At 36.6% G+C, this 24,227-nt stretch overlaps 1 protein-coding gene across 3 annotated transcripts in view; it reads left to right on the top strand.

Annotated features, from left to right (window-relative positions):
- LOC131067817 (MLO-like protein 9) overlaps positions 1-4,165 on the top strand; it is a 120,074-nt gene extending 115,909 nt beyond the window's left edge. For 2 of the 3 annotated variants that reach the window (XM_059209806.1, XM_059209804.1), the window contains 7 exons: positions 1,546-1,595; positions 1,848-1,888; positions 2,006-2,179; positions 2,287-2,322; positions 2,569-2,639; positions 2,902-2,962; positions 3,278-4,165. In XM_059209806.1, the coding sequence (XP_059065789.1) occupies positions 1,546-1,595; positions 1,848-1,888; positions 2,006-2,179; positions 2,287-2,322; positions 2,569-2,639; positions 2,902-2,962; positions 3,278-3,673 (829 nt within the window). In that variant the 3' untranslated portion in view covers positions 3,674-4,165. Of the gene's footprint in view, positions 1-1,545; positions 1,596-1,847; positions 1,889-2,005; positions 2,180-2,286; positions 2,323-2,501; positions 2,640-2,901; positions 2,963-3,277 lie in introns of all 3 variants that reach the window. The other variant, XM_058002979.2, reaches the window with a different exon arrangement.
- The last annotated feature ends 20,062 nt before the right edge of the window (positions 4,166-24,227 follow it).

Raw genomic sequence — 24,227 nt, 5'->3', positions numbered from 1 at the left:
CATACTAGACTATAAGCTTGTGCTAACAACCCACATAGAGGCATAACGGGCTAAAGAGAAAGCATAGCAAAAAACTACATAGACCAGCATACAAACTAACCTTGCATTCACAACCTTACATGGCTTAAGCAAAAGATATCAACAGAACAACAGATAAATCAAAAGAAAGAACTGCCAACGTAAAACTGCATGACAAGAGAAGAGGCCTCCATCCTGCACCACCACATCACAATAATTCAGTGAACTCCCAATGAACAACACCTATGCTGTTGGGGGCCAATCTCCATCTGTCATATGCTCTATTAAGAACACCATCACCTGAGACAACTACTGCCATGACCTTCATCAGCACTGGAAATATTGATCTCCAAGCCTTCCAAGGATGCCTTTAATAACTTCTGTGCAACACACTGTGCAAGTTAGGGTGTCATTTTCTATTTGCAGAAGTGTATTACTATTACCACATAACACCTTGAGAACACCATTGTGGTGAGAAATGACCAAGTGTTTTATCACCAGCCTCAGATCTTGGATAAACTCCCATAATCTACCCATATCTTGGTTGAGTTCTAGGATATCATCACACACAGCCTTCATCGCGAGTCTGAAAAAGCACCCTGGGCCAGCATCATTCCTTGTGCTTCCACTCAAATTTTCCATTGGTTCATCTTCATTCTGAATTAGGAGCTCTGCCAGACAAAGTCACTTTCTCATTGAGTACCACAGCCCATAGTTTTGTTTGATACCTCTAAAATGGATGCTCTCGAACATAGTATACCAGTATCTGCTATGCCCTCCTGTCCTAGAATTACTCACTAGTTTTAGCATTGGAGCACCAGGACAATTAAAAATGCTCTTCATATGGTGCTCTGGGACTACGGATTTTTAAAGAGGATCACAGGAAGAGCCAAAACCAAACCCCACCGTTAGAAATAGTCCTATAATCAGCCAATAGAACTGAGCCAGCATTGACCAAGACCCTGCAAATAAGAAGCCAGCATACCATGTAGCTAAAAACACCCAACAGGAAACAACCATCTTACAATCATCTAAAAATACAACACTCGGCATTCATGAATCCCACTCGGCATTCATGAATCCCAGTATGAATGCTCTATTACCACATAAGTTTTTCCCATTTGACTTATGATTGAATTTTATCTTTCTTCAAGGTAGTACTATCTCAAATGATCATCATCTTTTTACAAAACAAATATCATTTATTGATGTAGCTATCTTGTCATTTATATAATACACTCCTTTGGTAATGACTTTCCAAACTCGAGTATTTGATAAATAAATAGAGACATGCATATACATATACGCTCACACTTGTTCATATGCACTCACTTTATAAACGCATGTTCAAAAATCTGCAAACCATGAACCTGTAATGAAGTATGAACCTAGAATTTGGAGGTTTCAAATTTCAATAGAACTGTTTGTATTAATTGAAAATTTTCTCTTTATATTGTCATTTTAAATGCAATAATTTGATATTTTTTATTTCTTAATAACTCTCTTCTTTTGTGCACTTTTGAACAGTCCTCCCCTATGGGTTTTTGCTGTCATCTTTTTGCTTCTCAACGTGGAGGGTAAATCTCCATAACTCTAATTGCCATTTTGATGGAGAGAATTTCGATTTATAGAAATGAACTTTTTTGGCTGCACGGATGTCGGCTATTCTACTGCTGACATTATTTAAAATTTCCCAAGGCTGAGATGAATGTTTTTGTTATATGTAAATATTGCTCATTTTGAAATTAATTACTTGCCCGGTTTGCTTTTTCTTATTGTTAGAAGTCATAATAACATTCTTGCATTTGGATGCTTTGTTGATAATGCAGGATGGCAAGCATACTTCTGGCTATCTTTCATTCCTCTGATTGTAAGATTATTTAAAACCTTTTTACATAGGTTTTTCATGCTGCCAATGCACCTCTCTAATATTGATGATTAAATGAATCAGCTCATTCTTAGTGTCACACCTTGCTTGCTTCTGCAGATAGTTTTATTGGTTGGGACAAAACTACAAGTTATCATAACAAAGATGGCTGTAGAAATCCAAGCCAGACATGCTGTAGTTAAAGGACTTCCAGTAGTGAAGCCCAGTAATGAACATTTTTGGTTTGGTCGACCTCAATTGGTTCTGTTCCTGATACATTTTGTGTTGTTCGTGGTATTAAAATTGTGACACACTTAAAAGCATTCTCATGTCTTATGATTATAGAAACTAATATGCAACATTAGTGCTAACAACTTAAATTTCCTCTCGTTGTTCAACAGAATGCTTTTCAACTAGCAAATTTCTTTTGGACATGGGTAAGAATTTGTTTTTCAATTTTCACATTTCTAGTGCAACTTGTCATGCCTTTAGGACAAAATATATTGCTGTCTGAAGTGATGCACAATTTGATGGTTTTAAACATTTCAATTGTTTCGAACTTTGAATTGCATTGTCAGTGCAGTTGATTCAAGATTTTTTTTCATTTCCTTTGCAGTATGAGTTTGGTCTGAAGTCTTGCTTTCACGAAAAATTTGGAGCCATAATAATACGTGTTTCCATAGGGTAAGAAGATCGATCATAGAAAGATGGAGGCCATGTTGTTAACATACCTAAAGGATCAATCAACAATTCTGTGCAATATCTTTTCCCTTACTTTTTAAGGCTTGAAACTCTTTTAGTTATGAAGAATGCACATTATATGTAAATATGACAAATTTTTAACGAGTATTCACACTTTAACATGTTTGTTCTTTGACTCAATCTTTTATCTGTGGTTTTGTACTATCATTCTTCCTAGCCATCATCTACAAATCAGTAACAAAAGGATCGATCACAACTATCTTGCATTTATTTTCATAATGAAGGTGTACTAAATTTCTAAATTCCGATTTCAGAGTTGCCGTGCAGTTCCTGTGTAGTTATATGACATTTCCTCTCTATGCACTTGTGACACAGGTTAGTCGCTTAGTAGTTACCTTTAATAGTTCTATATTACTTCATATGATTTCTAAGTTTTCCTAGAATAGAGAAAGGTAAGTGGGATTCTCTGTAAACTGCTTTTTCTACTGGTCAAAAAATAGTCAGCTATTGACAGGGCAGTTTGCATGGTATGGTTCATTTTAAAAAGAATGCATACATATATGATTGATAAGCCCTTCCCTAATAGTTCTGAAGGAAAAAAAGGGTCAGGATTTATGGAAAATAATCATCTCAGAGAAATTAGTTTGTTCCAAAGTGTTTGTCTAAAATGGTTGTGGTTATGTTTTGCAGATGGGTTCAAATACCAAGGAGGCCATATTTAATGAGCAGACGGCCAATGCAGTAAAGAGATGGCACAAGACTGCCAAAAAGAAAAAGAGACAGCAGGAGTCTGGTTCTGGAGGAAGTGCAGAAGCTTCAACTCAAATATCTTCACCAGTCCGATTCCTGCGCAGATTCAAGACAACAGGAGCTTTTGATAGAAAAGGAGCTAGTGAGAGGATTTATTACTCAGAACATGAAATGTCAGACCTTGAAGTGGATGCATCTCTTCTAAATGATGAACGCTCCATCCGTTCTCAAACTACCAAGGGAAAAGAAAAGAAAGAGGCTACAGAAATTGTTCCAACTGAAAGAGACGTTGATAGTGACCCTGACAACACAGCTTTCTCATTCGCAAAGGTTTGAATGATCAGAAACATGCCATTAGAAGTCTGAATATTTGGTGCAATCAAGCATAACACCTTAAACATATAACCAATTCTCCAGCCTATGGGAGAAGGTAAACTTTCAATGTTTCTCTACCAAGTAGCACAAAGACTGCTCAATCCCTCCTATACAGAGCTGAGGAGTAATGTTTCAAGCAGAGAAGTTAGCGATTAAACATGTGGTTCGTGCATGATATGGCAGGATATAAGGAGATGATCTTTTCCTCATTGTCTGCGAAGACTATTAGATACAGTTACTCCCTAACAATGCTGTATGTTACAATTAAATTTCCTTATTATGCCCCTGGCGTGCAGCGATAGATATATCCATCCGGTCAATTCAATTAATTTGTATGGTGCAGCCAATATCAATATTTCATAGTTTTACAAAATTAAAGAATCTTAACTTATTTTGAGATTTCATTGTTTATTTATTTCACATGATTTTAAGCTATTTTCTCCAACTGTTGAATGCCTATAACTAATATTCGGGTCATATTGTCAATCTAAGTTTTTAAACTACAAAATTAGAAAACCTATCTTTGTGAATGGACTGGATGATAAATTTTCCCATATGCACATATTTCTTATAAAAGAATCCAGAAACCTAATCTTGCCCATCTGTCTATTGTAAAGGTACACGCATTATCCTGAAACAATTGTTTCATCAAAATTTATAGCCTTCATCCACTGTCATCCCGTAGGAAAAGAATGTAGTTTGTAAATCGAATGCACATTTTAATTATAACATTTTTTGGACATGGCCGTGCAAGGACTTTTTTACGTGTCTCAGATACAATTGCATCTCGAAACACCGAGAGCTCTTTGAATGTATTTCAGTTTTAATTATGTTACCTGGTTGTGCCGTCTCTGTACAATCTTTATGTACTTTTTCAAAAGCTTGTCTGATATCCAGGCGAGTGTTATCCGTTGTAAAACCTTGACAAGAGCAGGGCATTGTAGGGATGCCAATTACAGGAAATGATTTGTGATCTTCAAAGAAATAACAAATAATAACTTTAGCCGTTAGGAGGAAACAAAGAAATTGCAGCCGAGGCCACAAATGGAGATCTTTGCAGTCATGGGAGATAAACTGCACTTCAGAAGAAGAGGACTCATTCGCAACCAAATTTAGAAATGAAGAAGACACGAGGAGAATCGAAGGGTTGCTGGATTTTATAGCCTTCGTATCTAGATGAAATATTAAAAAATTAATCTAAAAATGACTCAATAGTACTTTATTTATGGTTAGCTTTCTAAAAAATGATTTCTTTTATAGAGGTTCAGCTTACTTATTTTTTAATTTAGATATCTCCATGAAATTCCAATGATTTAATTAATTGGATTCAAATTTTTTGAGAATATTTTTTTTATTAGGTAAGTAGGGATTTTGAAAGTGTTCTGATCTTTATACAGAGAAAGACAATAAATTGAACAGAAAGATCAAACATATGGGTTTTAACAAGGTTCTCAAACCCTTCAGGAGTTTTAATAAGACACCTAAAACCTTCACTTCCAAAAACTAACTATCTGGAAAGGTAGAACAAGGATGGCAACTAAACCATCTAACAACAAAACCCCTCAGGCAACCAGGTATAGAAAGGGTAGGGATTCTACCAAGGTTCCCCAAACCTTCGCAATGGGTTTTGAATTGGTACCTGAACCAACAAACAACTTCTAGCCTGGAAATCCCAACATCGAAACAACTCCTCGTTTGCCAAACTCCTCTCCACCTCAATAGGAGAGGATCTCGCCTCAACAGGAGCAAAGGAGAAGAAGATAGAACGAAGAGAGAACCAAATAGACCTCATCCTTGCATCGAAGCAATAACAGTCGAGAGAATACCACATAGAGAAACCTTCATCCTCCCTCCACAAGAAGATCCCCTCCTCAACAGAAGATGTTCCCACCTCAATTAGAAACAGGAAAGAGAACAACAAGAGCCAAATACGCCATTCCCACAACATTGTCACCATCAGAAACCCAACTCAATAAGAGCAGACTTCACCTTCATAGAAGCCATACAGGAAGGAGCCCATCTAAGAGGAAAAGCCCATCTGAAAAAAAAGAGGGGCAAACAGATCCCCAACAAAACCAAACCCTAAGCAAAAACAAATCAAGGGTAGAACGAGCCCTTGAAAACTACTAGAGAATACCACATAGAGCAACCTCCATCCTCCCTCCACAAGCAGATCCCCTCCTCAATAGGAGATGCTCCCACATCAATAAGGAGCAAGAACGAGAACAACAGGAGCCAAATACGCCATTCCCATAGCATTGCCACCATCAGAGACCCCACCTCAATATGAGCAAATTTCACTTTCATAGAAGCCATACAAGGAGGAGCCCAACTAAGAGCAAAAGCCCATCTGAAAAAAAGAGGGGCAAACATATCCCAATAAAACCAGACCCTAAACAAAAACAAATCAAGGGTAGAACAGGGCCTTGAAAATTGCTAGCAACCCCATCAAAAGTAACAAAGCCAACAAAATCTCTAGCTCCATACAAAAAATTGAAGAAACTAAGAACAACAAAAACTTTGGAGCACTCAAAACTCCAAAGGTCAGTCTCCATTGGACACTCCCCAGCAACACTAGAGTGAAACATCTCCCCACAAAGCACAAGAATAATGCAGTCTAATTCCTGAGAAAACCCCCAACCCAACACTGGCATGAGGAACAAAAATGACAGGAACAACATGAATATCCTCAACAAGCATAACCCACCACTCATCTGGGGGCACCAAGCAAGCACAACAAGGACAATAGACACATCCACAACAATAAACTTAGAAAATAAAACCTTCGCACCTCACACAGGGTTGAACGAACACCAAACTTGCCCAAAATCCAACTACAACAAAAACACATTGCCTAAAATAGAGCAACCCTTAAACATTAGAGAGAGGCATCGAAAAGACTGGAAACGCCCAACATAGCCAACCTAGACAGAAAACACAGTAGGGGAAGGCACTTTTAAAGGAGAGCCCTTCCACACCCCCTCGCTGAACCCACCATCCACAAGAAAGTCACCCAAAACAAGTCGTCGACCAAGGGCCTCCTGCAGAAAGTCAAGACCAAGCCATACCGTAGGCCAAAGGAAAAAATCTCCCTCACAAACCTCACAAGCTCCAGGCACAAAGAACAACCATGCCATAGTATCTTGAAGCCATACCATAGCATCTATAGCTGCTCCATCACCAACTCCATCTGGGTCATCGTCCTCCTCTAAATCGCCTTCAACAAGAGAAACCCCATAGTTGAGAATAGAGGCCGAGGCGACAGGGGAAACAACACAACCCCTAGGGCATAGAACGCCAAAAAACTCAACCTACAGTCCCCCAACAACCACGATTGGTAAGAAAAGATGGCCATAGATTCCAAGTTGTGAGGAGGAGTAGGGGTCCCTGAGACCCTTCGACATCATTAGCATTGTCTCCATAATCTTCCTCTACCGTTCCTTCGCCTAGTGAAACCCTAGCCCAGACACCCTCACGCTTCATTCCGCTATCGTCATTTCAAAATTATAATTTGTTAAACATATATAGAATATTTGTTCAATAATAAATTAGTGTTGCAATTTTAATGTATAGTGATATATCAAATACAATGATTCATCTTGATTTTAATGACAAGAAAGTTCATTTGAAAGTATGTAAGGACCTAATTAAATGTAAAATAAAACATGATTGTTTTCAATAATAAATGTTAATATTTTTTAAAAAAATTGTAAATGTAAATCTAAATAAAATTTAAAAATTAGTTTATTTAAGTAGTTATGAATTTTTTTATAGAAATAAATGCTTATGTTTGTTACATCAAGTTAATTCATGTTGCTTTAGATGCTTGTAATAACATATTTCAATTTAATGATTGATTTTTTTTTCGAAATTGTAAATAGTATAACACTTCACTACAGTAGAAAGAAAAAAATAAACTAAGGATAATACATGAACTAAGAATAATATTGATAACTTGAATAAAGGGCGACTCCCAAAAAATATGAAAATAACTTGAGAGAGATAAAAAAATAAGAAAACTTATATATAAAAAAAGCCTACAATCAATGGGCTACACAGTGCAATATTTGGTGGTACTAAAAAAAGACCTGAGAGATAAAAAACATAAAAAGACCTATAAGAAAAAGCCTAAGACAAATATTTATTTACATCAATGTTGTGTTTTTTTATTATAAAGCAATGTTAGCTAGGGCGCTGATCCTTTAACATAGTCAGAAACTATCCACAACACATTAACAACCAAAATAAAAATAGTTAAAACAAACGAGAGTTCAACAGGAAATAAATAGACGAAAGTTTAGCAGGAAAGAAGTGGCAGGGGCATACCCCAAGTACCAAAAAACTAACCTAAGATCTAAGGGGTCGGTTTACAAACCCCTAACATATCTAGGATCTTTTCCTAGTCTTCAGAGAGGAACTTGTAAAGTTCCCTGGTAGCTTGTATTAGCTTCATCTTCAACGGTTCTATCGCAGAGAAGGGAAAGTGTCAACGTCGAACTGTGCAGAACCCAGATGTAGAACTTGTTGATGCTGACAAGTTGTTTATCTCTTGCATCCAACCTATTGTTAATTTCTCTAATTTAATCCTTTAGCTTCTGAATTTCCCCATCTAACCTTGGGCTATCAATGCGGTTTGTCAGATCACTGTTGAGGGTGTACGACTCACCTACATTAGGGTCTGTGGGTTCTATGTTCTCATCCTCCTCAAATTCCCTGTCCTTATCCTTTTTCTTCTTCTTCTTGTTTCTGTCACTCTTCCTTTCATTTCCTTCACCTTCCATAACAACCTCGTCATCTTCTTGGGCTTCGAACTCAAAGCCCATTATAATAACAGGCTCCACCTTTTCAATAATATTATTAGGGGCCACTTTCTCCTGGATCTCAAAAGGTTGTGAGTCATTGGGTCCTAGAGGGGGACCAGGGTCATCTAAGTCAGAAATATTAATATTAACAATGACATTCTCTTCCCTCATGGAATCTTTTGCAATTTCACCACCATCACCCTCATCAGGATCTTCCTCTATATCAACAGTTTTGTGGGTTTCAACTTTATTTTCAGTCGAGCCCCTGGAAGCGAGCTTACGAGATCTACGTCTTCCATCCATTTCACTAATAGGGTCTTCCTCTTCCAACTCTTCAAAACTAGAATTATCAATGATAATTCGTTTGTGCTTCCCAATGAAATTGCCTTTTTCCTTTGGGGGCAAGAGATTTCTTGTCCAGCCCAGAAGAAGGGGGAGGACAAGTGGGAGTGTTTAACTCTGTAATAGTGACAGAGGAGGAGGGCATCGCAGGGGAAGTGAATGCCTCGTTAGAGAGTTGAAAGAACCTAGACAATGTGAATCCACTAGCATAAGTCACCAAAGGGTGAGAGACGGGAAAAGAGGGCAGGACAAGCATAATGTTCTTGGGGGGGCAGAGGGCCAAATGATAATGGTAAAGCCTATAAATTAAGCCCTGGTGGAGGGGAATCAAAAGTTTTCCTTCATTCTTGGGGTCAAGGGCATCCTTAATAGAACTCTCCATCAGGGATAACTTTAAGGACCCCCCCCTGCTTGGGTAAAGGTGTAAAATCCTAGCCAATCTTTCATTATTTAGGGGGAAAATATGACTTTTTTTTTAATAGGGAAAAAATATTAAATTTCGTTGGCAATTTTTCTCAGTTGCGTAAGAATTGTACAAAATCTATGGCGAATTTTTCATTCTTTTTGGGAAAAAAATTTAATTTTATTGGCGAATCATTTTCTATTGCGTGATTTTTTTTGAAAAATTAAGGCGAATATTTCATTATTTTTGGGGGAAAATAATAATTGCATTGGCAATTTTTTTCATATTGCATGAAAAATATAGAAAAATTAAGGCGAATCACTCATTATTTTTGGGAGAAAATAATAACTACATTGGCGAATGTTTTTCAATCACATAAAAATTATAGAATAATTAAGGCAAATCTTCCATTACTAATTGGAGAAAAAATTGAATATAGCAAACACATCACATCTTAGCTATAAGTGTCCTGCATATCCGTATGAAATCTTTTAGAAAGATATTTTTTGGCACGTATGAAATCTTGATCGAGGATTCTTTGCTATCCTTTTGCATAGAAAACACCGTGCGTGCCAAAGAAAGAAAAATATGTAGGATATCATAGATTTAATATTCAATGAGAAGCTACCATTATTAATCTGTGTTGAGGTTTGTGAGTCATGTACAGGTGTCAAGACTATTGGAATGAAAACTTTCTTGTGGAATGATAGAAAAGTACATCTCACACATATTAATACAGTATGTGGACTAAGCCAAAGTATAGACCTGATTGTCATTTGCCGCCACTTCGCAAATCGAGAAATAGGGTCATTATTCGCATGCTACATTTCAGAATGTAGAAGATAGAAGTTATATAATTTGCATGTTGCATTTCAAATTGTAGAAGATAGACTTATTTCTAAGATAAGTTTATAGGAAGTGTTGTTGCCTTACTTGTAGAGGTTTTAAAGTGAAGTGCATAGAAGGTGCAGCTGAATTCTGGCATAAGGAGATATTGTTGAAGGTTTGCAAATGGCATTAAGTAAAGTAGATTGATGCCTTACCTTGTAGCCAAAGGGTTATTAAAATTGCCAAAGATAACCAAAGGGTTATTAAAAGGCTTGAGTGCAACTACAAGCTTCACCTGCAGTTGCAAATAGTTCTGATCTCTTTGCTAACCACCATTTCCACCTTATAATGGGTGGAAATGCAGAGAGAAAGCTGGGTGAAGACACAGTAGATGCGGTTTTGGAGCCAAGCAACCTTGCTTGATCAAAACTCTCAAAGTTCTCCCCTACAGGGAAATGCAATGAGAATCTTGTATCCTGGTATCCTCTGCATCAATAACCACTAGTGGCATGGCTCATAAGGTAGTTGGCATTCATGGAATCTTTCTATGTCTCGGCACCAAAACTTTCATGTATACTGGCTTGGCGGTTTTATGACATCCTATACATGCAATACATGTTACACATTCTTGTAAATGGCCGCTAGCTTGTTGCATTCCTTATGATTATAAAAAGAATACCAAGGCTATAAAGAAGGATTCTAAAATTTTCTTATCTCCGGGGAGAGTAGAAACAAGTATTTGTCTTGTCTATTTGTGTAGGGTGGTTTCATGGTGAAAGAAATCAGAATGTACACTTTCTCTCAGTATTTTTTCAATTGCTTAATGAATAGACTACTATATTGTTGCTAATATTGTCTCCAATTGTACTTTCAGATGTTACATGAATGATGAATAATAATATTAAGGATATTTTGTTTTGTATTGGCAATTTCCTTATCACTGTGTGATCCTTGTCAATGTGTTAACGTTAGGCATTAATGCTCGAGTGGTTCACTCATTTGAAATGATCTGCTGCTTGGGTTTATATTCTTGATCTCAGATTTGACTTTGTGCCCTGTACATAAGCACTAGTATGTGTGTGTGTGAAAAGTGGTAAAGTTTGCAAGCTGTAAGACACAACACTTCAATTAAGTCATTGCATGTATGGTTAGACAGATATAATCATGAATATAAAAACCATAACAAATCGACCTATTGCCTTCTAAAAGATGTGAGTATAGACTTGCTCTCAGATTTATCTCAGCAATACCAGTGACTAGACTACACCAAGACGAAGGATTTAATCTATATGAACACAAGAATAAGCTAAATGTATGCAAGATTAAGCTAGATATACAAGATTAAGCTAGATGATTGAATATTAAGCTAGATGAATGAATATTAAGCTAGATGAATGCAAACAATAACGATTAAACTAAGTATGCAAAAACCTAAACTAAGATGCAATAATCTCAAAGCACAATATTTTCAATGACTCCAGAGCAAAAACTGCATAATAGCAATAAATCTCCAAGGTGTTTTGAATGGGAGATGAAGGTTGAATTTATAAAGAATCAAAAGAGAGACCAACGGTCAAGATCGATTAACAATGAGTGGTTGAGATTCCTCAAGAAAAACACAATCCGGGTTAATTGAAATAATTGAGAGATCGGATTAAGTTAATCTTGAGATAGATTCCAATTATAGCTTGATTGAATGCATTCAAATTATAAGTTTCATTTTGCATTGAAGATAAAATTAGTCGATTCCATGCACTTGAGATAAAAATAGGTGATTCCATGCACTTTTCTTTAATTTGCTCAAGATTTTTATTTAGAAAAAGCCTTTTCAATATAACTGAACCTCTTTCCTCAAGAAAAGCTTTAAGTTTTAGTTTTTAGAGAAAATGATTAATTCAATTTAATTGTTTTTCTGATTTCTCAAGTTATCTCAATTTTAGAAAAAGAAACATCTTAAGTTTGATTTCTTCTTTCAATTTAATTCTTTTCTTTTGTTTTCAATTTAACTCTTTCTTTTACATATTAATTCCTCTTTTTTGTGATAAATCTCTTTTTGTGATTAATTTCTTTTTGTAAATTAATTCCTCTTTTTGTGATTGATCTCTTTTTGTAAATTAATTCCTTTTTTTGTGATTAATATTTTTTTGTAAATTAATTCTTTTTTTTATGATTAAATGGCAAATTTATTTATTAATTAAATATGCTAAGATATTTAATTAAATAAATAAAATAATTGATCAAAATGATTTATTTGGAATGATTTAATTAATTAAATAAATATTTAATTAATATAGAGTGACTTATTTGCCATGTAACATTAATGACTGAAGAATTAATTAATTAGGTGCTCAAGATTGATTTAATTATCTTTGGTTAGGACCTTGGTGATGTTGTCGAGATGAGGGGCCCATGGCTTAGGTAACCATTTTTAGGGTATTACATTTTCCCCTCTTTGAATTAATGTGCGAGCAACGCGTTGATTCAAACAATAGTTGATGTCAAATAGAAATCAGTTCTAAACTTGATGGATCACAAACCGATGAAGAGCGAGATATTCAACTTGATTTGAAGCGATGAAACTGAACATATTTGATTAAAGCAATATCAATCCTGAACTTGATTGAACAAGAATCAACAAAGAGCGAGATACCATTCTCGAACTTGATGGATCAAGAAACGAGCATCGATCTAGAACTTGATTGAACATGAATCGACTGAGCGAGAGATAAAACCGATTCCAAACTTGATTGAACAAGAATCGACTGAGCGAGAGATAAAACCAATTCCGAACTTGATTGAACAAGAATCGACTGAGCAAAGCGATAAAACCAATTATGAACTTGATTTAACAAGAATCAACTAAGCGAAGCGAAACTGTCCAACTTGATTTGATGTGATGAAACTGAACACCGATTTGAAGATTGATTCAGATAAGGACAAAAATTGTTATGCCCCTAGAGATTGCTTTATTTGACATTGAAGAATCCCAACTTAATACAATGTGATTTAGTTAAGATGTCCTTAGTAATAAGGTTTAATTGATTTTCTTTGTCTGAAAATATTTTTGCTCGACTTTAGATGAAGATTTGAAAAAGTTCTTGGCTTTTGAATAATGATAATCACTAAAAAGATGTTATGAGTATGCCCCCTCAGGAGTGAAATCGAAAGATAATGAGGGTACAACGATTTTAGGCAATTTTGAAAAGATAAAAAGATTTAGCGATGATAATTATTTGAGCACGAAGATTGATGTAAGAATAAATTTTGAGATCAGAAATGAATTGAGTGCAAAACAATTCGAAAAAAAGTGACTTGAGGATGAAAGTGCTAAGTGGTCAATGTTATGAAATTTTGACTAGAAAATTGACGTCAGATTTTGATTTTGATCCCAAAAATAGACTCAGGACAGTCGATTTAGCTTAGAGTACAAGTTTCATGTCCATCGGAGCAAGTTTAAAAATTAGGGTTTGGGCTATATAAGGGGTTCAATGTGTCATTGTCAACTCATTTTTACCTCTCAAAGTGAAAAATTTGAAAAACCTGCTATGAAGAAAAATGACAATTCCAACTCAAGAGAATTGATTCAAGCGCCAGAGAAGACACAATCAACCACAGAACTACGCCCCAACAGTAAGTGATCGATCTTTAGCCTTTTAAATTTCTTATTTTTTTGAATTTTTGTTGAATCCATTTGAAGTTGTTTTTGTCGTTTTATCGTGTAGTGTATACCTGTTTCTCGTACAAGTTTCTGGAATTTTTTGTTTTATCATTTGGGCATGTAAGGTTTGTCATCTGGTATTCACCCTTCTTTCGTACGCGTATGTTCATAAGAGACCATTTAGTCGTGCAACATGTAGAAAATTGTCGTTTGGGTTTGTTTAATCGTTCGACTTGTAATGCTTGCTCGTACGAGTTGTTGATTGTCTATGGAAACTCGTATAAAAAACAACAAGTAGTTTTTAAGGTCTAAACAACAATTTTTTATTTTGAATGTTGTATATTTGGATTCTTTAGCATGTTTATCACATTCTTAGTGCAAATTTGATCACGTACTGATGATTTGTGTGTTCAATTTTGCAGATTCAGTTGTCGGATATTCGTTTTCGATGTACATATCCACTGACGATGAGACTAGTGCATGATTTATCAGATGCACAAAGAGGTCATATAGGGTTGTGTGGATTTGGACTTTTGTTACAGATGCTCGATATCCGTGTGAATCACGATATGTTGACCGCATTAGTTGAGCGTTTCCATTCTGAGCATAACACATTTCATTTGTTGGTTGGAGAGATGACTATCACGTCGAAGGATATATACAGGATATTGAGGATTCTGTTTGCAGGAGATAAGGTAGATTATGATTCTACTCCACGATCGGGTATTTTGGCTCTTAGATGGATATTCCATGATGAGACTATCCTTGATCGCGCTATCACTTAGGATGATTTGATGAGTAGGTATGGTGCAGAGTACCCTCTGGCTTGTGTTTTGGCTGGTATGATTGGTTGTTTCGTGATGCTTGACAGTGGACATCAGGTATTTTTATGTGGTTGGGGCAGGATGCTTGAGAGGTTGTTGACCCATCCAATTAGATTAGGGTGGGGTTCATGCGTACCCGCCATATGTACCATGAGATGCATGAGATTGTATATCAGGAGGGGAAGAGCATGGCAGCAGGTGTGTTAGTTTTACAGATATGGGCATGGGATCATATCCTGGTGTGTAGACCTATTGTAGATGATTCTAGAGAGGCACACCAACCTATTATATGGTGTTACTCAGTTTATGTTACATAGCCCCACCTGGGCAAGATTGATTATTGGAGGAGGCAGTTGGATGATTTGATCGCCGTAGTATGGAGACCGTATAGGGGTCTAGAGTTGTGGGATGATTGGAGGGCACAGAGGAAATATATGTTCATGACTAGACCTCTGATTGGTAAATTGGTTTCTATTATTGATCGGTTTGTAGTATTTAGGGTTTTGAGACAATATGGGAGACCGTAGAGTATATCCCATGAGTTTACAACATATGCTAGATATGGGGATGAGGAGAGACATGGATGGGCACCAAGACTATCATATGCATTGAGCATGTAGGAGTTGGTGGGTTTACAACCACAGAGATGGGATTACCTAGAGGATATGGCAGACACGGGGGTATTGCCCCAGTATAGAGATTGGTTCCAAAGACACCCTTTTCCTCGGTTTACAGATCCGGGAGAGCATGCACCTCTTATAGAGGAGGTTGAGGAGGATGCACTGGCATAGGTATAGGTATTGGGTTAGGTACAGGGATAGAGAGCGGATGTATTGAGACAGACAAGAGGTGATCTTGGTGCTAGCAGCAACAGGGCACCAACAGGAGGTCGACAATGACAAAGAGGGGAGGGTGGATCCTTAGGAGCTGTTGGGGTTGAGGCTGGCAGTTCTAGGGTAGTAGAGGTTAGAGGCAATGAGGAGAGACCGACTCCTAGGCAAGTTAGGAAATGGAGGGATGAGCAAGGAGGTGGAGAGGGGGAGATGGGGAGAGAGCAGGCAGTGCCAGATGTAGTACAGTCTTTGAGGGCGAGGGTGACAGGTTTGCAGTCATAGTTCATAGTGGCACAGATGTAGTTGGAAGAGCGAGACTGATAACTTGCTGAGATCAGAGCTGAGCACGATTGACAGATCACAAAGGTGAGAGCAGAGTGAGATGCTCTTCAGCGAGAGGTTTTGCATCTGACGAGTTGGGCAACTTATAACATAGCGGTCATAGTAGCACAAAAGCTTGTTCTGTATTCTCAGTATATGGCTCGATCTGAGGGAGCTAGGGCACCCAAATAGGACGTCAGTTAGCAGGAACCACCTCCTCCACCTGGCGATGAGGGAGAGGCAAAGAGCTAGATTTGTTATACCTCCTAGATTTTCTTATATACTCCATTTTTGTAGCTTATATGATTCTTGCTTTGATGAGACATTGTATATGACATTTGATATCATTTGTACTCTTAGACACTGAGATTATGATGAGATATACGAGCTCTTGATTTGATTTCATCGTACTTGTGTTGATTGATTATGAGATGTCTTTTTATATGCTTTATTCTATATGTATGCATATCTTTGCAATATGGATGTATGTAATGCAGATTAATATGGATGTTTTTTTAATCTTTTTTCTTTTTCATATGCAATAAATGATGAAAATGAGTAACTACTAATGCAAATGTTTATTTTTCATGCAATAATATGAATGCAAATAAGTATATAATGAAAATATATGGATCTATATAAGATGCCCATGTATGCAGCTAACATCTCAATACACAAGTACTCGATCGGAGAAATGATGATGAAAAAGGGTTACCACTTAGCTAAGAAATGACAATTGCTTCAGACTCTCATTCAAAAGATAAAGAGATCATTGTTATCTTGCTAAAGTCACTTCAAATGCATAAAATTTAGAATGAATGCAACCTAAACTTAGTCACTGGATTTGGTATGCTTAATTTTCATCACTGAGCGTTTTACAAACACAATAAGCAAAATAGAGTTCTTTTCATTTCATATGCAATATTAATTATCTTGTCTGTGATGACCCTTTTGTCATTCATATCCTTGGACGGATTACGCATGCATCCAGATTGCACATTAAAGAAATTCCCTCAAAAAAAGACAAAGAAATGACTCCAACCTCCCTATAGCATACAAATAAGAGGAGTCGAGGTATGTGTGGTAATTTAACCTTGATGTGAAGGCACTTATCACATACACCCAGTTGATTAGATGTTTCCAGATCATTGAAATCGTTCCTACAAGCTGAAAACAAAGAAAAGTATTATGCCCCCAATCCTTTCTCCTCTTAGTCAAGATAGAATTCCTCGAGTTACTTAGAGTGAATAATAATCGAAAACCAATGTAAAAGACAACACACAGAAAATTTCAATCATATCTTAAACAGTTTAGTGATTGTTTTCAGTAGTCTTGTTTTGCTTGTTTACTTAGTGATAAAACTCGACGGTAGTGTGGAGACAGGTGACTGACTCAGAGTGGATGACCTGGTACTACCGATAGAAAGATGACTTGGTTGATACTACTTAAGACATGTAAATTGATTAGTCGATTAACCTAAGACTAGGTCATTGATCGGTTTCAAGCCATGAGGGTTCCAAAAGAACCAGGATGCCACAAAAGCGACTAAAAGATACGTACAAGTGAAAGCAAAGATGCATGAAAGTGGGAATGAAAGCAAGAAATGCCAAATTTGTGTTGATAGATGGAGTGCTTGAGTACAAGAGACGCCTATTTACCAGGTTTCCACCTACTTGGCAAACATCCTTTCTTTTTCTTTTTTACTACCAAGGTGCCTGTTTACCAGGTTTTCACTAGGGCATTTGATTTATTTTTCTTGATTTTTTGATTTTTTTAGCTGTACAGGTTGTTGGAGCAGAGAATACTAAGTGAAGAATCTCTTCAAGTAGATGGTGTTGATTGGTTCACAGAGTTTTTCTCCTTCCAATGTTGAGAGTTGATAGGCACCAGAGCCAAAGACTGTAGTAACAATGCAGGGACCCAACCAACTGGGTTCAAACTTCCCTTTGTTGTCTCGAAACTGTTGATTTTTAGGATTCTCTCTCAAAACAAGGTCACCAACCTGAAATTATCTTTGTCGAACTTTCTTGTTATAACCTCTAGACATTCTCTTTTGGTAGGCTCTTAGATGATCAAATGCCACTTTTCGACATTCACCCAACAACTCGAGTTCTTGCAATCTAGATATTATGTAGTCTTCATTAGTAATAAGACCTTGTAAAGAAACTCTCAAAGAAGGTATTTCCATCTCAACAGGAAAGACTGCTTCGAATCCATACACCAAAGAAAAAGGTGTAGCCCTAGTAGGTGTTTTGATACTTGTTCTATAAGCCCATAGTGCAGGATTGAGCTGCATATGCCAATCCTTTCCAGATTTGTTTACTGTTATGTGCAAAATAGTCAGCAGATTTTTCTTAGATGCTTCAACTTGTCCATTACCTTGAGGGTAGTATATGGATGACCAATTTTGTTTGATTTTGAACTTTTCACAGATTCCATCTAGATCTTTGTTTTTGAACTACCCTCCATTGTCAGTCATAATTGAAGAAGGTATCCCATACCTGCAGATGATATAGTTAAGGATGAACATAGATACTTGTTTACCAGTTCCTTTGATTAGCGGATCCGCTTCAACCCACTTAGTGAAGTACCCTATGGAAGTTATGATAAACTTGTGTCCATTAGATGATGCAGGATAGATTTGGCTAATGAGGTCAAACGCCCATTGTTGAAAAGGCCAATGTGTGATGAAAGGTATTAGATCTCTTGTTGGAGCATGTATGAGATTTCCATGTAGCTGACACTTCTCACAAGTTTAAGTAAATTTTATAGAATCTTTCTCCATATCTGGCCAGTAGTAGCTAGCCCTTAGTAGTTTCCGGGCTAGAGTAAGACCGTTTGAATGACATCCACAAATACCTTCATGGGCTTCAGATAACACACGTTGGGACTCTTCAGTTTCTAGACATCTAAGCAAAGTACTATCCAAACCTTGCCTATATAGATTATTAACGATGATGACATACCATGAAGCGTTTCGAATTAGGTTTCTTTTCTCATTATAGGTAAGATTAGCAAGGATAATTTGGTCACGCAAGTAAGAGTAAATGTGGCTATAGCAAGATGAATCATGTCCAATAATAAAATAGAACATCAGAGACTCAGGAGAATCATAAGCAATATAATGTAACTCTTCCACCAGGAATTCATAACGGAACTCAAATTCTTGTAGCTGTGGTATAGATGCCAAGGTAGCCATAACATCTTCGTCTCTGTTTGTTGATCTAGGAATTTGCCGAAATGATACAAAGGTAAAGTATTTCTTGAGGTCATAAACCATTCTTTTATAGGGCATCAGTTTCTCATCCGTAGTCTGATATATATCATTGATCTGATTGATAATCAGTTGAGAGTCTCCATAGATGTATAACTCAACAACCTTCCATTCGATAGCCAACTTGATTCCATTTACCAAGGCTTCATATTCTGCAATATTGTTGGTACAAGGAAAGAGGATCTTGTATGCCTTTGGGATTTAATATCTCTGAGGAATGATAAAAAGTATTCTAGCACCAGAGCCTTGTTGAGTGAAAGATCCGTCAAAGAATATTTTCCACGATCGCTGAGTAATGTGCATGATGGATTCATCCAGAAACTCTATGTGCAAAGGTTGATTGTCTTTAAGCAGAGCATCATCAAGTTGATTTGGAATGACCTGTCCTTTGATAGCTTTGCGTTCTATATATTCAATATCAAATTTTGTAAGAACCATGACCCACTTAGCCAATCTCCCTGTAAGTGTTGCTTTGCTGAGAAGATATTTGAGTGGATCAATCTTAGCCACTAGTTTGATAGAATGTGCTAGCATGTAGTGTCTTAATTTCTGTGATGCAAAGACCAATGCTAAACAAGCTTTCTCTATGATAGTATAGATCATCTCATAGGACACCAAGGTCCTGCTGATATTGTATATAGGTCTATGTCTTTTATTCTCATCATGTTGTGCCAAAATTTCCCCCAGTGATGTATCAATAGCTGATATGTAGAGAATCAAGGGCTTACCTTGAATTGGTGGCATCAATATAGGTGTATTAGAAAGATATTCCTTGATTTTCTTTAGATGTTGTTCACAATCTTTATCTTGGTTGTATATAAATCCTTTCCGTAATGCCATTGTGAATGGTTCAACCTTATCTGCTAGCTGAGAAATGAAGGGTCTTATTGATTGGAGTCACCCTTGTAAACTTCTCATTTGACTGACATTCTTTGGAGGTGGCATTTCCATGATAGCTTTAATTTTTTCTAGATCCACTTCAATTCCTTTTGCTGAAATAATGTATCCTAGGATCTTACCAGATGTAACCCCAAATGCACATTTCTTGGGATTTAATATGAGTTTGAATTTTTCCATCCTGTCTAATATTGGACCTAGTTCTAATAGATGTGCTGATCTTTTCATAGATTTGACTAGAGCATCATCGACATAATCCTCCATGTTTTTGTGCATCATATCATGAAAAATTGTTGTTACAACTCTTTGATAAGTAGTGCTTGCGTTCTTTAAGCCAAATGGCATTACATTCCAGCAGAAGGTTCCCCATGTATAGGTGAATGTTGTTTTCTCTTGATCCTCAGGTGCAATTTTGATTTGATTGTATCCAAAAAAAACATCCATTAAAGAGTACATTTCACAGCCAGCAGTCATGTCCACTATCATGTCTATGTTGGGCAATGGAAAATCATCTTTTGGACAAGCTTTGTTTAAATCTCTTAAACTTGTGCAAACATGTATTGATTTTTCAGGTTTGGAAACATGTACAATATTAGATATCCACTCGGCATAATCAATTGCTTTGATGAATCCAACTTTTAGTAATTTTTCTAGCTCAACCTTAACAAGTAATGCAACATGAGGATGCATTTTTCGGATTTTTTTCTTAACAAGTTTAACTTCGGGAGTGATAGAAAGATGATGCATTATGAGGTCAAGATCCAAATCCGACATATCAGCATATGTCCATGCAAAATTGATCTTCTTTTTCGTGAAGAAATCAACAAATTCTTTTAGTTCTTCAACTGACAAGGATTGAGCTACATGTATGGTGTGTTGAGCTTCTTTTGTTTCAATGTTTGCTGGCTGTGTAGGTTCAATTAGCACTGATGATTTGTCTTGAAAGTGATCAAGCAAAATGTCAAGTATCTCACCTTTAGGTGCCTCAAAGAGGTTTTCACCATTAGGTACATCCTATATTTTTACTATTTTTGATTTTGACACCTCCACAATGTGGTTTTTGCCATCAAAACTCTTATTTTTCTTTTTTTAATTTTTGCGACTAAGATACTTGACATCTACTACTATCATGTTCTCACTTTGTTCACTGGTGGAAGAGTCCATTTGTTCAACTGCATTAAGATAACTAGCTAATGTATAGTTGTTGGCAAAGGTAGATATATTCAAAGGTTGATCTTGGAGAGTACAATCAATTAGCTCATGATGTACCAGGGATAAAGATTTAATAGGTTCAAGGGAATTCATGATATTGTCATCACAACCTTAGATCGACAAGTCGAGTTCTAGAAGACTACATTGCATAAGCGTCTCGAGACCAGCAAGAGTTAGAACATGATTATCGAAGTTTACGTTAGTATTTAGGGAACCTAACCCAACAGACCTACCACTAGCACCGTCTTCTACTTCGGACTGGACTACATATTGTGGTTCAACAGATAGAGTTTCAACATTCATGATGAAGTGGTCATAGTTTGGCGTCGAATAGGTAATGTCATGAATATATCTTATTTCAGAGTGATCAGAGTCAGAAGATGAAGCCTTTGACTCTTCTTCAAGTGTCTTAGTGAAAGTATGTATAGTATCAATATTTACATCTTTGATGTTGCGAGTTCCTTCGTGGTTTGGTTCAATAATCACTTGTAGTTGACATACCTATTGACATAACCTTGATGACTCTATTAGTTGTTGTCGTCTTTTCCATTCAACTTCCTCTGGACTAATGACTAGCCCTGCTTATGTAGCCTCCAATTATTCATTTGTAGTCCCATACTTGATTTGTTCTATCTCATTAGAAGGAGATATAGTAGGTGAAGAATTTTCTTGTGCTCTTTCTTCTTTCAACTATTGTTCATAGTCTTCTTGTCTTTTTAGTCTGATTTCCTCTATTTTCTTTTGTAGTTTTAAGCGCACTATTTCTCATGCTTCATCTATGATATCACTAGGTTATTCTGGAGTTTCTTTAGTAGATGCATCTGATAAAGGTTTGGGACCCCATTCATAATCATTCGAGTCAGTTTTTGAATCATCTACTTGCATTATTCTTGTGTATGTGACTGAAATGTTCAGTGGTGCAAACAATTCTTTAATTCCTTCCTTTTCTTTTCTCATATCTTCTAGGATTTCTACTCCTTGTAGAGTTATTGCTGATACAGTTGGAACTTGATTACAAGTTGCATCTCTCTTGATTGCCAGTTCTTCTTGTTCTTTTTCATACTCTTCTTGAGTTTGCTGAGTATTTACTTTTTGTGATGCTGAAGGTAGTATCTTTTTCCTCCACTTAGACTGATGATGAGAAGTATGTTTTTGATCTGATGACTCCTCTAGATGGTATCCAAGTCCAACTTTATCATTTGTAGACTTAGTTTGTAGTTGAATAGGTTCAACAATACCTTCTTGATGCTTGCCCAGAGGACCAGTACCTGAATATCCCATGTGTTGAATCATCTTATAGCCTGAACCATATTGTTCAGGGGAAATCTCACAGTGTTGCACTTCTTTGTTTTCACTATCTTCTTTGAAAAGCCATTTGAGAACAACCTCCTCTTTTGTTTCATCTGCAAGGTAAGTAGAGGATTATACAAAAGTGATTCTTTATGTCCGACACCCAGGTCAAGTAGACCTTGTTCTTGTAAGAGCTATTAACCAATAAATCATAGCGAGGGACTTATTTATGTCACCAAAAATAGAGACTAAAGCAAGTGTCAGATTCAAAGTTGGTGTTAAATATTACAGATTAACTTATTATACTCCGGAATATCAGACCAATGGAAATTGCAACCTTAGTCGCTATCTCCATATCTTGTTTACTTGTTAGCTTTACTGGTTATTCCCTATACACCGTCTTTGGGCAACCTTCTGAACAACTTCGAGATCCTTTTGAAGAGCACGAGGACTAGTTGAAAAAAAAGACCTTCCCGATCGGGAAGGTCATTTTTTGTTTTTTTATTATAAGTAAGAAGGAGGATTAGAAAAATAGAAATTTATTTCCCCCCTCTATCCGGAACTTTGGGGGGTTCTCAGAAGAAAATAGCGAAAAAAATTATCCCTAAGGCCAAAACCAAAAGGAATGAATGACATTTGGAGTTGAATTTTGTGGCTTCGTAGCCTTAGATGGTTTTCCAGACTATCTTGGCGGTGGGCGAAGAGACATTAATGAAAGTACAGGTTCTATCTTGTATCCATCCATGCCAGTACTTGTGATTTTCAATTTCTTTTCTAAGTCTTTCATCAAAGTTTTTGAACTTTTAGCTACAAAGGTTGCTCTGTTATGAGGAACAAAAGTATCAGTATACTATTTCAATACACTACAGGTGTAACTTGTATCAACGGGAATACTAACTTCAACACCATTATAAGGAAATTTCAAGCATTGATGATAGGTAAATGGTATTGCTTTCATTTCATGAATCCATACCCTGCCCAACAAGATGTTGTATGAAAGAGAAAGGCCAAGCACCTAAAAAATAACATCTCTTTCCACAGGTCCTACCCTGATCGGTAATAGTACCAGACCTTTAGAGGTTCTCTCTTCTTCACCATAAGCTTTGATTGTTATTTTCTTTGTTGGATCAATGACATGTTCAGAAAATCCCAATTGTGTCAGTAGATTGTAGGTACAAATATTCAACCCAGTGCCTCCATCTATCAAAACATGTTTGACTCGGTGTTTATGGATCATAACTTTGATGTGTAATGGTTGGTTATGTGGGTGATTTAGTGAATTGTCATCTTCTTTAGAGAAGGTGAGGTAATGAGGTGAAGTCAGGTGACCCACCATAGATTGAAATCGATATACATCTAAATCTTTGGGGACATTAGTAGTGAGCAAAGCTTTGTCCAGGATCTCTCTATGAGTAGAAGAGATCTTAAGCAGTTCAAAAATGGAGATTCGAGCGGTGGTTCATTTTAATTGTTTGACAATGCTGTAACCAGGAGAGGATGATGAAGCCAACTACTTAGATTCAACCATGATCATATTTGGTTGTCTATTTGAAGAAGTTGGTAGGTTTGGTGTTGTTTGATGAGGAGTTGAGAAACTATCTCCTTTGAGAGTAACCTTCTTTTGAGTGCGTGTTACAACATTTGCAGTTTGCATTTTATGTTGCTTATATTTGACTATGATCGCGTTGCAATACTCAGATTGGGAAGATTCAATCATGTTGATCGCATTGTCATTGTTGGCATAGGTGTAATTGAATTTGGTACCTCCCTTGGATTTTGAGGAATCACCTTGTTCATAAGAAGGTAAAGGATCTTTAAAAGCTTTGTGATC

This window comes from Cryptomeria japonica, chromosome 8, assembly GCF_030272615.1.
Source record: "Cryptomeria japonica chromosome 8, Sugi_1.0, whole genome shotgun sequence".
NCBI lineage: Eukaryota > Viridiplantae > Streptophyta > Pinopsida > Cupressales > Cupressaceae > Cryptomeria > Cryptomeria japonica.
The sequence above is the reverse complement of the archived record's forward strand: the minus strand, read 5'-3'. Positions and strand labels throughout refer to the sequence as shown.